The sequence below is a fragment of the Chelonoidis abingdonii genome, chromosome 11, assembly GCF_003597395.2.
Source record: "Chelonoidis abingdonii isolate Lonesome George chromosome 11, CheloAbing_2.0, whole genome shotgun sequence".
NCBI classification, from domain to species: domain Eukaryota; kingdom Metazoa; phylum Chordata; order Testudines; family Testudinidae; genus Chelonoidis; species Chelonoidis abingdonii.
This window is the reverse complement of record NC_133779.1, coordinates 17,378,350-17,392,020: the sequence shown is the minus strand read 5'-3', so window position 1 is coordinate 17,392,020 and position 13,671 is coordinate 17,378,350. Positions and strand designations below refer to the sequence as shown.

The 13,671-nt window shown below is 64.2% G+C and overlaps 3 protein-coding genes across 3 annotated transcripts in view; 1 reads left to right on the top strand and 2 right to left on the bottom strand.

Annotated features, from left to right (window-relative positions):
* The window catches only part of LOC116818007 (DNA polymerase delta catalytic subunit), a 32,007-nt gene extending 27,933 nt beyond the window's left edge, over positions 1 to 4,074 (bottom strand). Inside the window, exons 1-9 of the mRNA XM_075070561.1 lie at positions 3,869 to 4,074; positions 3,419 to 3,532; positions 2,640 to 2,780; positions 2,434 to 2,559; positions 1,980 to 2,148; positions 1,403 to 1,514; positions 1,029 to 1,158; positions 286 to 452; positions 53 to 181 (exon numbers count right to left, since the gene is read on the bottom strand). Of these exons, the coding sequence (XP_074926662.1) occupies positions 53 to 181; positions 286 to 452; positions 1,029 to 1,158; positions 1,403 to 1,514; positions 1,980 to 2,148; positions 2,434 to 2,559; positions 2,640 to 2,780; positions 3,419 to 3,532; positions 3,869 to 4,073 (1,293 nt within the window). The 5' untranslated portion in view covers position 4,074. The remainder of the gene's footprint in view (positions 1 to 52; positions 182 to 285; positions 453 to 1,028; positions 1,159 to 1,402; positions 1,515 to 1,979; positions 2,149 to 2,433; positions 2,560 to 2,639; positions 2,781 to 3,418; positions 3,533 to 3,868) is intronic.
* LOC116817991 (DNA-directed RNA polymerases I, II, and III subunit RPABC5-like) overlaps positions 1 to 13,671 on the top strand; it is a 256,942-nt gene that overhangs the window by 130,198 nt on the left and 113,073 nt on the right. The gene's annotated exons all lie outside the window — the stretch shown is intronic.
* NR1H2 (nuclear receptor subfamily 1 group H member 2) overlaps positions 8,408 to 13,671 on the bottom strand; it is an 11,360-nt gene continuing 6,096 nt past the window's right edge. The window contains 3 exon segments of the mRNA XM_032768580.2: positions 8,408 to 9,138; positions 10,073 to 10,281; positions 10,438 to 10,537. Of these exon segments, the coding sequence (XP_032624471.2) occupies positions 8,992 to 9,138; positions 10,073 to 10,281; positions 10,438 to 10,537 (456 nt within the window). The 3' untranslated portion in view covers positions 8,408 to 8,991.

The following is a 13,671-nucleotide window of genomic DNA, read 5'->3' as shown; positions in this document are numbered from 1 at the left end:
AGCTCAGAGAGGGGGCAGGGGCTGTTGGGGGTCAGTGGAGGGGTCGGGGGGCAATGGGGGGCAGGGTCCACGCTACCTTGAGGGTCTGGGAACGCTGCAGCAGGTAGGGCAGGTCGAAGTTCTGGATGTTGTAGCCGGTGACGATATCAGGGTCCACGATCCTCACAAACTCCGCCCAGGCCTGCCATAGATGAAAGGGGTCAGGGGTGAACAGCCAGAGACCCCCCAGCCCCGGGCCCCTCATGCCTCCCTGCTCCCCCAACAGGGCTCCCTAGTCCCTAGTACCTTGAGCAGCTCGGCCTCCTGGGAGTAGCACAGCACCTGGGAGCCCACGATGGGGGCGCAGCTCTGGAGGGTGAAGACGTTGCGGATGAAGGGGTCGCGCTCGCCCTGACGCAGCACCATGTTGGCCACTTGGATCACCGGGTCCTTGTCCGGCTCCGGGAATATCCCTGGGGATGGAGGGGGCAGCGGATAGGGGGGCGGGTCCGCAGCAAGCCTGGAGCTCGGCGTTCACTCTGGCCCCTAATCATGGCAGTGCCTCTTTCACGGCTGACTGCGGAGGCCCCTGGCCGGACCCCGCCTGCCTTCAGCTCACTCCTCTCTCCACTCCCCTGGCAGCCATCCTCACCTCCTGCTGCCCCCAACCGCCCCACCGGCTGCCCCCACTCCCCTGCCCCTCACGCCCCTGGGACACAGTGGGAATTTTCTGTATATTTTGACCAGGCCTGTGTGTGCCTCAGTTTCCCCATGTGCTGCACTGGTTCCCAGCAGGTGGCAGAGGCCTGTCTGCTTGCAAGGCAGGCGGCGCCCTGCTGCCTGGGCCCCATAACCGCGCCTTGGGCCCAGGACCAGCCGCCCTGACTGGGTGAGGGGGGCATGACTCCCCCACCCCCGGGGTGCAATTCAGCGGAACTGGCTTGCCAAAGCCCATGGGGGCTGCTGGGCAAGAGGTTTAACCTAAGGATCTGTGGCAGCCCCCTCCCCAGCTTCCCCCCTAGCCCTCATCCCACAGGGCTGCCCCCCACCTTTGCGGCCAGCGCACTCGATGTCGAAGCTCAGTACCCGCAGTGGGGCGATGCCCTGCCAGTCGCCATCGGGGGGGTGGCTGATGAAATCTGCCCAGCCCACATCAGCCTCCAGCTGGCACAGCGAGGCCTGGGGGGGAAGGGGAAGGGGGGGGTCAGCTGGGGGGTTCTGCATCCCCACCCCAGCCCCATGAGCCCCCACACCTCAAACTCCAAATCTTCCAGAGCTCCCAAACTGCTCCTTCCCACCCTGGCAGCAGCACCCCCACCCCAATGGGCCCCCTGTGCCCCACACCCAGGCCAGAGAGCCCTCACACTACACGCCCTGCCCACTGGAGACACCCCCCGCTCACAGATCCACCCCACAGGGGTACCTTGGCCAGCTCCTTGGGGGGCTCCCCCATGAGCTGCTCGGGGCGCAGCCGGTATTTGCCAGGGGGCAGCTCAATCCAGTTACAGCCCACGACATCCCGGTCCACCATGAACCTGGGTGGGGAGAACGAGTGAGCAGGGGCGGCGGGGGAGGAGGGGAACAAAGCAGGGGGCAGGACCCAATGCTGGGGGAGGGGTCAGGACCCAGGCTGGGGAGCAGATTGGGCAGCCAGAGGGCTGCATGGGGGGCAGATGGGGGACAGGGCCACAGTGCATGGGGGGGACTGGGATGGGGGACCCCGGCCCAAGGCAGAGGAGGAGGGGCCCCACCCCAATGCAGGAGGCAGAGGAGGGGGCCCAGCATTGGTGGGGGAGCGGGGGCAGCCCCAATGCAGGAGGCAGATGAGGAGGGCTCAATGCCTGGGGGTAGAATAGGGGGACTGGGACCCAGTGCGGAGGGACCCATCCCAACGCAGGAGGCAGGGGAGCTGGGACGGGGGCCTGGCGGGGCAGGTGGCGTGTGGCGGGGGCCCGGCATGTCATGCGTGGGGGGGGGAGGCAGCACGTGGGGGGCCCTACCGGATCTCAAAGTCAATGTTGGCCTCATAGGCCGAGTAGCCCAGCACACCCAGCCCCTCGCAGCGCAGCCCCTGCTCCAGCAGCCGCTTGGCGGGCGCCACCAGCCGCGGCAGCGCCAGGGTCACCTTCAGGAAGGGCAGGCGGCGCTGCCCGTGGTACCCGTACATGCCTGGGGGCAGGGGAGAAGAGACATCACATGGGCACCGCCCCCCCCAACATACTCCCACATCCCTCATCCCTCCCTGCTCCACACCCCCAGGGGTCAGGTCTGATGGGCACTAGCCCCCCAACCCCTACTCCCCAAGCCCAGGGACTCCTCATGCCAGCCATGACTGGGGGGGGGGGGGGGGACCCCCAGCCGGCCCCCCCCCCCCCCCCCCCCCCCCCCCCCCCGGGCCCCCCACGTTGTGGGGGGGGGGGGGGGAGCTCCCAGACTGGCCCCCCCCCCACTCACTCTCCTTGCTGCACATCTCCACGGCCAGCACAGCCCGGCTCAGCCCCTCCCGGTTGGAGCGCAGGTCCCGCAGCACGGCCCCATTCAGCTCCCGCTGGAAGTCACTCAGGTGCTGGGGCTGGAAGCCTGGGGGCAGAGATGGGGCAGGGGGTCAGAGGGGGCTCGGCCACCTGCCCACTCCCCTCCCCACACCAGGAGGCACTCACCGGCCGGGGCGGGCACGTAGAAGTAGGGGGCGAAGCCGTGGATGTGGCAACAGACGCTGTTCCCGGCTGCGGTGACGCCGAACATCCGGAGAATGGGCACCGGGCCCTGGGTGGCACCGGGCATACCTGGCACAGGGACGCCTGGGGGAGGGACAGGGTCAGAGACGGAGCCCCCCAACCTCCCACCCCCAGCACTGGCACCAGGTCCCCAGTCAGGGAACAGCCCAGCAGCCCCAGAGAGCTCCCCCCAACCCCCGGGCTCGCCAGCTGGGGGGTGGGGGTGGGGGTTGGGAGGTCCCAGGGAATTCCAGGCCGTTCCCCACCCCACAGGGTGGCAGCAGGGACAGACAGGCCCATGGTGCCTCCCAAAAACAGACGCACCCCAGAATCCCCGGGGCAGAGATCGACCCATGACACCGATTAACCAGCCCAGCCAAACTGGAGCCAGGGGGCCCCACTCCTGGCCCTGCGGGGTCGTAATCCCCACTCCAGGGAGAAGGGACAGCCAGGGCAGAGCCAGCAAAAGAACCCAAGAGTCCTGGCTGCAGGGCCCCCTTCCCCAGCCACTCTAAACCACTGGACCTGCTTCCCCTCCCAGAGCCAGGGAGAGAACCCAGGCGTCCTGGCTCCCTTCTCCCCCACCGTCTGCTTCTACCCATCAGGCCCCGTCCCCTCCCCAAGATGGGGAGAGAACCCAGGAGTTCTGGCTCCCAGCCCCCCTGCTCTAACCCACTAGTGCCCCCCCACAGCTCAGGAGGGGGGCGGGGGCTGTGGCTCACCCACGTAGTAGTCCAGCTCCACCTGCTGGAAGCAGAGCGCGTCCTGGGTAGGGTTTATCCTGGGGGCCGGGGGCCTCTGCCACTTGGGGTTCCCCACGGAGGAGATCAGGCTCCCTGAGGGGGAAGGAAACAGGCATCAGACGGGTCTAAGCTGTCCCCGAAGCCAAGCCATCTGCTGCCAGCAGCACCCCGCTTCCCAACTCCCGCAGCTCCCCCTTCCTGCCTCCCCTGGCACCCCACTTCCCGCCCCTCTCCCCGAGCACCCCTGCTCCTCTTGGCACCTCCCGCCAAGCCCCCCACCCCACTGCACCCCCTATCCTGGTCCTCATGGCACCCCTGCCGATCCCCCTCTCCAAGCAGCACAGCGCCGCCCAAGAGCCCCCCTCCCACAGCACGGCACCCCCTACTGAGGCTCCCCGGCATTGCACTGGGGTCAGCTCTGCATCTCACCCAGGAGCACCGTGTCAGGGGCCGGCTGCGACTCCTTCATCTCCAGCGCCATCTCGGCCTCCACCTCGTCCAGCAGAGCCAGCTCCTCCTCGAAGTGCGAGGGGCCATCGACCTCCCAGTCGCCCCCCTTGGGCCGCTTCCATGGGGCCGGAGCAGGGTCCCCCTCATCAGCCCCCACCACGGGCGCCTTCCGCTTGGACTCCATCCTGGCTGTGGGGGGCAGGGAGATGGGGTGAGCAGAGACACCCCCCCAGGGTCCGCCCCACACCTCCAGCGTGAGCCACCCCTCACCCAGTCGCCTGCCCCACCCCATACCCGGTCGCTCCCCTCACCAAGCCAACCCCCCACTGCCCTACACCCAGCCTTGCCCCCCCACCGCCAGCCCAGCCCCCCGCTTTATATCCCACCCACCATACTACATCCCCCAACCAGTAACTCCCACCACCACCAATCTGCCCTACTCCATATCCCCCCCCAGCCATTACCCTCCCTCCCCCACACTGCCAGCCCTATTGCTAATGCTCTTCCCCATTCCATGACTCCCCAAAACCTCCCCTCTCCCTCCATGGCTCCCCACCAGCCTCCCCACACCCCCAAGGGTCCCCCATCACCCCTCCATAGCCCTCACCTCCTCCTCCTGCCCCAATGGCTCCCCATTACCCCTCCACAGCCCCCAGCTTTCCCCCACAGTCCCTCCATCCTTCCCACTCCCCCATAGCCCCCAACCTCCACCTACCCCACCCACTACCAACTTCCCCACGCCCCCCAAACAGCCCCCCAGCTCCTCCCGCTCCATTAGCCCCTCCCTCCTCCTCCTCCCCTCCACCCCCCAGGCCCCACTGCCTCCTCCCTCCTCATGACCTCCCTCCCGCCCCCCATGGCCCCCACAAACCTCCCCCCTTGGCTTCCCCCCACCCCCGCATGGCCCCCACCTTCCTTCCTCCCCCCCATAGCTCCGCCCCGCCCCTTATGGCCTCCCACCGCCTTCCTCCTCCTCACAACCTCCCACCCCCATGGCTCCCCCGCCCCATGGCCCACAACCTCCTCCTCACTCCCTCCCCCATAGCTCCCCCCACCCCATGGCCCCCACTTCCTCCCCATAGCTCCCCCGCCCCCATGGCCCACCTCCTCCTCCTTCCCATAGCTCCCCTTTACCCCAATGGCCCCCACCTGCCTCCCCCATGGCTCCCCACCCCACTGCCCCACCTCCTCCTCCCTCCCCCATAGCTCCCCCCACCCATGGCCCCCCCCCCACCTCCTCCTCCCTCCCCCCATTAGCTCCCCCACCCCCATGGCCCAACATACTCCCCCATGGCTCCCCCCACCCCTGGCCCCCACCTCCTCCTCCCTCCCCCCATAGGCTCCCCCACCCCCATGGCCCCCACCTCCTCCCCCATGGCTCCCCCCACCCATGGCCCCCCACCTTTCCTCCTCCCTCTCACAACTGCCCACCTCCTCCCCCATGGCTCCCCTCACCCCTCATGCCCCTGCCCCCCGCTACACCTCAGGCCGCTCAGTCAGTCTCGGACTTCCGCCAAACAACAGTGGCGGGGCTGCTGAAGTTGAGCCTCCCCCCAGTCCATTCGGCACCCAACCTCCGTTGGCCGCCGCCGCCTCACGCACACCCTAGCGGCGCTTCCGGTTGCCCCCCCGAGCGTGTCACCGGGGCGGTGGACAGCGCAGGCGCGACAAGGCGCCATGGGCGGGGTGTCAAGAGACATCAGGGGCATGGTGCAGAGCCTCGGCATCTGAGAGGGGCGGGGGGGGACGCCTCCTGGGCGCTGAAGTACTCATGCGCAGCAGAGCTACCGCCTAATGAATGCGGCGCGCTTGTGGGGACAGCAAAGCGCCTGCGCAGAAGGGCCCACGAGCGCCATTGTTTATTGCGGCAACCGAGCCTGTATTCTCAACTGCACATGCGTCGAAGGTCACGCGTCGACTGCCATGTGAATGTGGCAGACCGCGAGCGCTTCACTAGACGCAGCCGTCCGTAACGGCATCTGGCACCCGCTAGGCGCATTGAGGGGCAAAAATTGGTGGGGGGGCCGTTTTCGGTCCGTTGCGACGAGGACAAGCTCCCATTCATGCACGTCACAGCCCCCTCCCAGAGGGGAAAGTCACGCCCCCAGGCAGCCTAAGTCAAGCCCCCCAGTGGGAGTCCAGCCCCCCCGGGGGAGTTCATGTCACCCCAGCCTGCCCCCCCCCGGGACTCAACCGCCCCCCCCAATGAGTTCACCCCCCCACACCCACTTTCCCTGCTCTGGCTGCGTAGCCCCACACGGAAATGCTGATCCAGGATTTTCTCCTGCCCTCCCTCATTGCCAGGCCCCCTTCTGCCCCAACTTCCTGCCCCACAACTCCCAGGCCTGCTGCCCGCATGGGGCCGACTCCTCGCTCGAGGGGGCCATGTGAGGGCTATTGGGAGAGACAGAGGGGTTCAGCCAGCCGAGATCCCACCATGATATCCCCACATCCACCCCACATTCCCCCCACTCTTTTGATCCTCATCTGGGCTGACCAGGAGAGAAACCAGGAGTCCTGGCTGCCGCCCCCACCCTGAGCAGAGCACAGAGAGAGAACACCAGAGATCCTGAGCTGCCAGCCCCCACCCTGAGCCAGAGCCAGGAGAGAACCCAGGAGTCCCTGGCTGCCAGCCCCACTCGAGCCAGAGCCAGGAGAGACCCAGGAGTCCTGGTGCCAGCCCCCACCCCGAGCCCAGAGCCAAGGAGAGAACCCTAGGAGTTCGCGGCTTTGCCAGCCCCCCAGCCAGAGCCAGGAGGAACCCAGGAGTCCTGGCTGCCAGCCCCCACCTGAGCCAGACAGGAGAGAACCAGGAGTCCTGGCTGCCAGCCCCCACCCCTGAAGCCAAGGCCCAGGAGAGAAAACCGCAGGAAGTCCTGGCTGCCACCCCACAACCCCTGAGCCAGAGCCAGATGAGAGAACCCAGAAGTCCTGGCATGCCAGCCCCACACCGAGCAGAGCCAGGAGAGACCCAGGAGTCCTGGCTGCCAGCCCCCACCCTGAGCCAGAAGCCAGGAGGAGAACCCCGTGAGTCCTGGCTGCCAGCCCCCCCTGAGCCAGAGCCAGGAGAGAACCAGGAGTCCTGCGCTGCCCAGCCCCACCCTGAGCCAGAGCCATGACTGAGAACCAGGAGTCCTGGCTTTCCAGCCCCACCTGAGCCAGAGCCAGGAAGAGAACCCAGGAGTCCTGGCTCCCAATGCCCCGACCCTCTAACCCTAGCCCCAACTCCACTCCCAGAGTCAAGGATCCTGGAAAAGTCCCGCTCCATCCAGCCAGCCTGCTCATGCCCTGCTGGTGGGCAGGGGGGAGGGAAGCAAAGCAAACAGGCATTTCTCCCACACAACAAAACTCCACCTCCTGGGGGTTTCCAGCTCCCAGCTTAAGAGACAGGATCCCTTTCGAGTTTGCCAGAGATGGGGGGCAGGCCTAGGCACTCCCATGGGGTAAGGGAACCTAGCATGCTAGCTGCCAGGCCCCCAATTCCATCTGGGGCTGGAGTCTGGTGCTCCCCCTCCTGCCCCCAGGGACCTCTGCACCCCCACATTTTTCCGCAAGCCAGCGCCCTGCCTTTCCCCCACTCCCCTCACACCAGTTGCTTCCCAAGCTCCCCACAATGACCTCTGCACCCCCACAGCCAGTGCCCCTGTCCCTAATGCCCCCTGCACCCCCAGTTCCCCCTTACAACCAAAGCACCCAGCCCTTCCCAGTGCCCCCTTTTCCCACAGTGACACTGCACCCCCCAGTTCCCCTCACAGCCAGCGCCCCGCCCCGCCCTCAGTGGACCCCTGTCCCAAACTCCCCTACATGCCATCACCCTCCTCTCCCCCAGAGACCCTTTTGCCCCCCCCAGAACTTTGCCCCTGCAGGATAGAGGCCAGGCCTGGAGTAGCCTGGGGCTGGGGAGGTCGGGCTGCCGGGCTGCACCGAGCCGCAGCGCCCCTGCTGCCGGCTGCTGGAAGCCAGGCCGGGCCCAGTGGGAATTCCCAGATTTCAGGAACCTGTAGGATTTTCCATCAGAGAGTTATTGGGAGGGCATGGTCTGGCTCTCTGCAAACACTCCCCCCCACAGGGCTGCCTTCCTCTGCCCCCTATTTCTTGGGGAGAAAACCTAGGAATTCTGATTTCCAGTCCCCCCACTCTAACAACTAGCCCCACTCCCCCAGAGCCAGGGAGAGAACCAGGGAGTTCTGACTCCCAGCCCCCCCCCATCTAACCACTAGCCCCCACTCCCCTCCCAGAAGCCAGGGAAAGAAACCCAGGGATCCTAGCTCCCATTTCCCCTACGTAACTACTAGGCCCCATGCCCTCCCAAGGAACGATAACCCAGGAGTCCTGGATTCCCAGCCACCCCCCCTCGCCTTAACACTAGCCCCCATGCCCCTCCCAGGGAAATAACCCAGGAGTCCTGGCTCCCAGCCCCCCCCCTGCTCTTACCACTAGCCTCCACTCCCCTCCCAGAGCCAGGGAAAGAACCTGACTCCCGGCCCCCACAGCGCGCACACACACACACACACACACTGCTGTGCCATGATTTGCTTTATTTGGGGCACCCTCAGCCGCCCCATCCATGCAGCCCGAGTCCAGCGGGGTGGGTACTCACGACCTGTGCACAGCAGGAAGCAGCGTGAGGGGGTAGGGTCCTGTCTGCTGGGGGGGACCCAGGTTGGGGGGAGGGGTCACTGCACCACCCCTGTGATGACCCCCCAATAAATACAGCTGTTGGTGTCCGCAGAGGGGGGACCCCCAGCTCCACGCTCCAGCACGGGGCTGGGGCCAGTTCAGCCCTGAAGCCCTCACCCCACCACCCCCTGGCAGGCTCCCCCAGGGCAGATAAGTGGGCGTGGGGCAGAGAAAAGTGCTTCGTAGCCCTCCCCAGAATGGGGGATGGGGCTGGGCTGACCCACGGCAGCCCCCCATAGTCTCTGAGGCTGCCCACCCACTCCCCCGACTGGAGGGGTCCCCGGTTTGGGGGGGAATGGAGCACATAGTGCCTCCTGCAGGCGGTGATGGGGATGCTCCGTCCATGGAGGCCCCTCGGGGGGGTCTGGCTGGGAGGGGGTCCCTGCAGTCGGCGTTGGGGGGGAGAAGGTCCCAGCCCCCCCTTACTCGTGCACATCCCAGATTTCGGAGAGCAGTGGGGGCAGCTTCTTGTCCTGGAGGCGAAGGGCGAACACCTGCTCGGAGTGGACGCTGCTGAGCGTGCGCAGGGCAACCAGCTTCATTAGCATCCGCGGGAACATCAACCGGTCCTGGGGGGACATGTCAGTGGGGGGGGGGGCTCCGCAAAGCCCCTGCCCCACAGCTCCCCCCAACCTCCCTTCCCGCCACCCCACAGCTCCCCCAACTGCCCCCAGCATCTTCGGGAACATCAGCCGGTCCTGGGGGGACGGATCAGTGTGTGGGGGGAGGAGTGATCCGCAAAGCCCCTGCCCCACAGCTCCCCCAACTGCCCCCAGCATCCGCGGGAACATCAGCCAGTCCTGGGGGGACGGGTCAGTGTGTGTGTGTGTGGGGGGGGGGTTCTGCAAAACCCCTGCCCCACAGCTCCCCCCACCTCCCTTCCCGCCATCCCACAGCTCCCCCCACTGCCCCCAGCATCCGCAGAAACATCAGCCGGTCCTGGGGGGACGGGTCAGTGTGTGTGTGTGGGGGGGGGTCCGCAGAGCCCCTGCCCCACAGCTCCCCCCACCGCCCCCAGCATCCGCGGGAACATCAGCCGGTCCTGGGGGGACGGGTCAGTGTGTGGAGGGGGGATCTGCAAAGCCGCTGCCCCACAGCTCCCACCACCATCCCCAGCATCCACGGGAACATCAGCCGGTCCTACGGGGGCGGGTCAGTGTGGCGGGGGGTCGCAAAGCCCCTGCCCCACAGCTCCCCCACCTCCCTTCCCGCCACCCCACAGCTCCCCCCACTGCCCCCAGCATCTGCGGGAACATCAGCCGGTCCTGGGGGGACAGGTCAGTGTGTGTATGGGGGATCCGCAAAGCTCCTGCCCCACAGCTCCCCCCACCTGCCTTCCCGCTACCCCACAGGTCCCCCCACCGCCCCCAGCATCCATGGGAACATCAGCCGGTCCCGGGGGGACGGGTCAGTGTGTGTGGGGGGCGTCCCAGAACACCCCTTGCCCCAGGGGAGGGGAAGGAGAGCTCCATGCCCATGTGGCAGGCCCCCCCCGGCGGGTACCTGCGGGCGCTTGATGAGGGTGTAGGCGTGCAGGGCCTCGACATAGGGCTGCTGCAGCGCCTCCACCTGGCCGTGCTGCTGCACGTTAGGCCGGTCGGCCGAGAACATGTCGATGGCGATGAGCAAGGCGAACTCAGCGTCGTCCAGCTGCAGCCGCCGCATGGCCCGCGAGAACTCGAAGATGGGGTTGATGAATTCCACCTGCAGCCCTGGGGGGGAAGACACACGGGGGGGGTCAGACCCTACACCCTGGGAGCCCCCATGACCTCCCGGAACACGCAGCGTTGGGATCCCCACCACCACTCATCTGGGGAGGTTCCTGCACCCCCGCAGCCCCCAGGGAACCCCCAGCCCCCCCCTCGCACCGGCACGGTGGAAGTCGTCCTTGCTGTACGTGAAGTCTTTCAGGAAGGTGATGCTCTCTGTCTCATGGTTGTAGCGCCGAGCCGTCTCCAACAGCATGATCTGGGGGAGGCAGGGGCAGGTGTGACACCCCCCCCGACATGGCAGAGCCCCCAAAGCACCCCACACACACACACCACCAGAGAGAGGGAGATGTGACCACCCCCGCCAGGACCTGGAAGCTTTAAGCATTATCTGCCCCCCCCATCCCCTACACACGAGCGTAACCGTCTTTGCACAGAGTCCATCTCGTGAGGCATCGTTTGCACACGCCCAACGGTGCCAGTCGTTACTGTCCCAGGGCGGCTGTGATGAAGTGGGACTGTTCTTAACGGTTCCTCTGAATAGTGTAGGGTTGCCTCAGTTTCCCCTATGCATTTCTTAAGTCTCTAGGTGGTAGAATAAGGGGGTGTGATTGTTGCAGAGCAAAGGGCCAGTGCACATAAATGGCCAACACTCTGTCTCCTGGCAACTAATGGCCGAGGCCCTTCCCCCCTGCAAGGTGATAGCTAAAGGTGTTGGAAACAAAGTAATCAGGTGACCTCCTGGCCCGGCAAAGGGACAAAGCAGAGGAGGTGGTGCTGGAGGGTGAGTCAGTTTGGGGCTGCCTGGGGACGAGCAGTGAAGTGCAGACGTGGGGGTCTGGCTCACTGCCCCCCAGAATGGACCCGGCCGAGGGGTCCTGTTCTCTGTACCTACAAGATCTGTGTTAGACCGTGTTTCTGTCATCAAATAAACCGCTGTTTTACTGGCTGGCTAAGAGTCACGTATGACTGCAAAGTTGGGGGGGCAGGGCCCTCTGGCTTCCCCAGCCCCCACCCCCAGCACACTTGCTGCGGGAAGCGTACGGGGGGACGGGGATGCTGAATGCTCCGGGGTCAGACCCAGGAAGGTGGAAGCCATGTGAGGTTCTGGCCCTGAAGACAGTCTGCTCACAGAGAGGAGACTTCACCAAAGTCCTGCCTGGCTTCATAGGGAGCAGTTCCAGAGCATCACCCGGGGACTTCGTGACAGCGGTGCCATGACAGGTTCCCCCGGGCGGTGTTATTCACCCCCATCCCGCATAGAGCAGGGGCGCAAACCGGCCGCAGTCAAACCGAGGGACACAAGCACTGCTTAGACACAGCAGGCAGGGCGCCAAAGGGCGCTCAGGGAGGGGAGGAAAAAGCAGCAGGGAACATCCTTCCACTATCTCCTGCATCGCCCGCTAGAAATGGTTTTCAAGAGGGAGATGGACACTCTAAAAACAGGGGGACAAGCCCCCGCTCCCCGCCCATCGAGTTCACAGTCCCTGGAGCAATAAGCAACCGGCGAACTAGAGAAGGGACCCTGGCCTGAGAAGCGCAATCTGGAAGAGCACGGGGTGAGCATCTCTGCTTGCATCTGATCCGGCTTGCTCACTCAGCCACCAGCAATCATCTTCTCTTGGCTTTCCTTTTAACCGTTCCTGACCCTTATGCCTCTGAACAGCAGGGTCCCCTTAACACTCAGGCCCAGAGCCCCTTTTACATTGCTCCAAGATCAGGCTCACTCCTGCCGCCTTCAGCCTCCCAGCTCAACCCACGGGCCCCCTGACCGGTCACACGGGGCCACCTCCGCCAATTCTGAGGCCCAGCCTCGTTCCCCCAGAATTGTGCGTCTTGTACGGCCCATCGCCCTGCTGAGCTCAAAAGTCCACCAAAGGAAACAACGGCTGCCAAGGGCTCTCTGTTTTCAGGCTGGATTTGATTGCATTTTCCCCGGGAACGTATCGGTGTTTCTTTCCACAACCACCATGGCAGGTGAAAATCAGGGCAAAAAAACAATTCATTGTTCCCGGTAAATGTCGAGGTTTATTGCGGTGGACGGAAAGACGTGGGGGGAAAAAAGTATCTGGTGGATGAATGCTTTGAATTCCGTTCGCCAACGTGCTTTGCCGCAGAACTAAAACCGAACTCTAGACCCACTCCCACCTGGGAGCTTTTTTTGTAACTTTGGGATACGTCCTTGTGTTGTGAAACGGATCCTGAGACTGATTTCCAGCTTCTTCCCGTTTTAGTGCATCAGCTCTTTACTCCGGCCTCTGTTACCAGCTTGAAGCGTGGGCGTGCGATGCAGCGTTGCGTTCAGAGGTGCATGCACATCAGAGCTTGCGTGCAGGCCCGTTTATTGCGTGCATCTTCTAGATTAATCATAGACTCATAGAAGATTAGGGTTGGAAGAGGCCTCAGGAGGTATCTAGTCCCACGCCCTGCTCAAAGCAGGGCCAACTCCAACTAAATCATCCCAGCCGGGGCTTTGTCAAGCCAGGCCTTAAACACCTCTAAGGATGGAGATTCCCCCACCTCCCCAGGGAACCCATTCCAGTGCTTCACCAGCCTCCTAGGGAAATGGTGTTTCCTAATTGCAACGTGAGTCCATTGCTCCTTGTTCTGTCATCTGCCCCCACTGAGAACAGCCGAGCTCCATCCTCTTTAGAACACCCACTCTGGTAGTTGAAGGCTACTATCAAACCCCCCCTCACTCTTCTCTTCTGCAAACTATATAACCCCAGTTCCCTCAGCCTCTCCTCGTAAGCCACGTGCTTCAGCCCCCTGATCATTTTCGTTACCCTCCGCTGGACTCTCTCCAATTTGTCCACATCCCTTCTGTAGTGGTGGGCCCAAAACTGGACGCGATATTCCAGGTGTGGCCTCACCAACGCCTTATTTCAACAGGCAGCTTTGCATCTCCACACAGCTTAACCTGCTACCGTAACACATTGATCTCGTGCAATGCCCTGTGTTTTCCTAATAAAACAAGTTCTTTTTGATATATTGAATGATAAAATAGTCGGGTGAAAATTGGAGGAGGGGGAGGGGGAATACTTTTTGTAAAACCCGGGAATTTTTCGGTACAAATCGGTTTGAACTGAAAGTGAAGGGGCAGATGTATGCACCAGCCTCATTATTCCCAAACGGAGTTTTCCCGCACACTCCCGTCCGAACCCACTGGTTCAGATAAAACACGAGGTACGTCTGGTAATTACAGAAAACCCGATTTGGATGCGCGAGCTCCTGCCTGTCACGGAGTTCCCGGGCGATGCTCTGGAACTGCTCCCCACTAAGCCAATCAGGACTTTGGGGAGCCTCCTCTCCCTTGGAGCAGACTTGTTCAGGGCAAGAAGCTCACACGTCTTCACCTCCTGGGTCTCTCCTTGGAGCATTCAGCATCCTCTG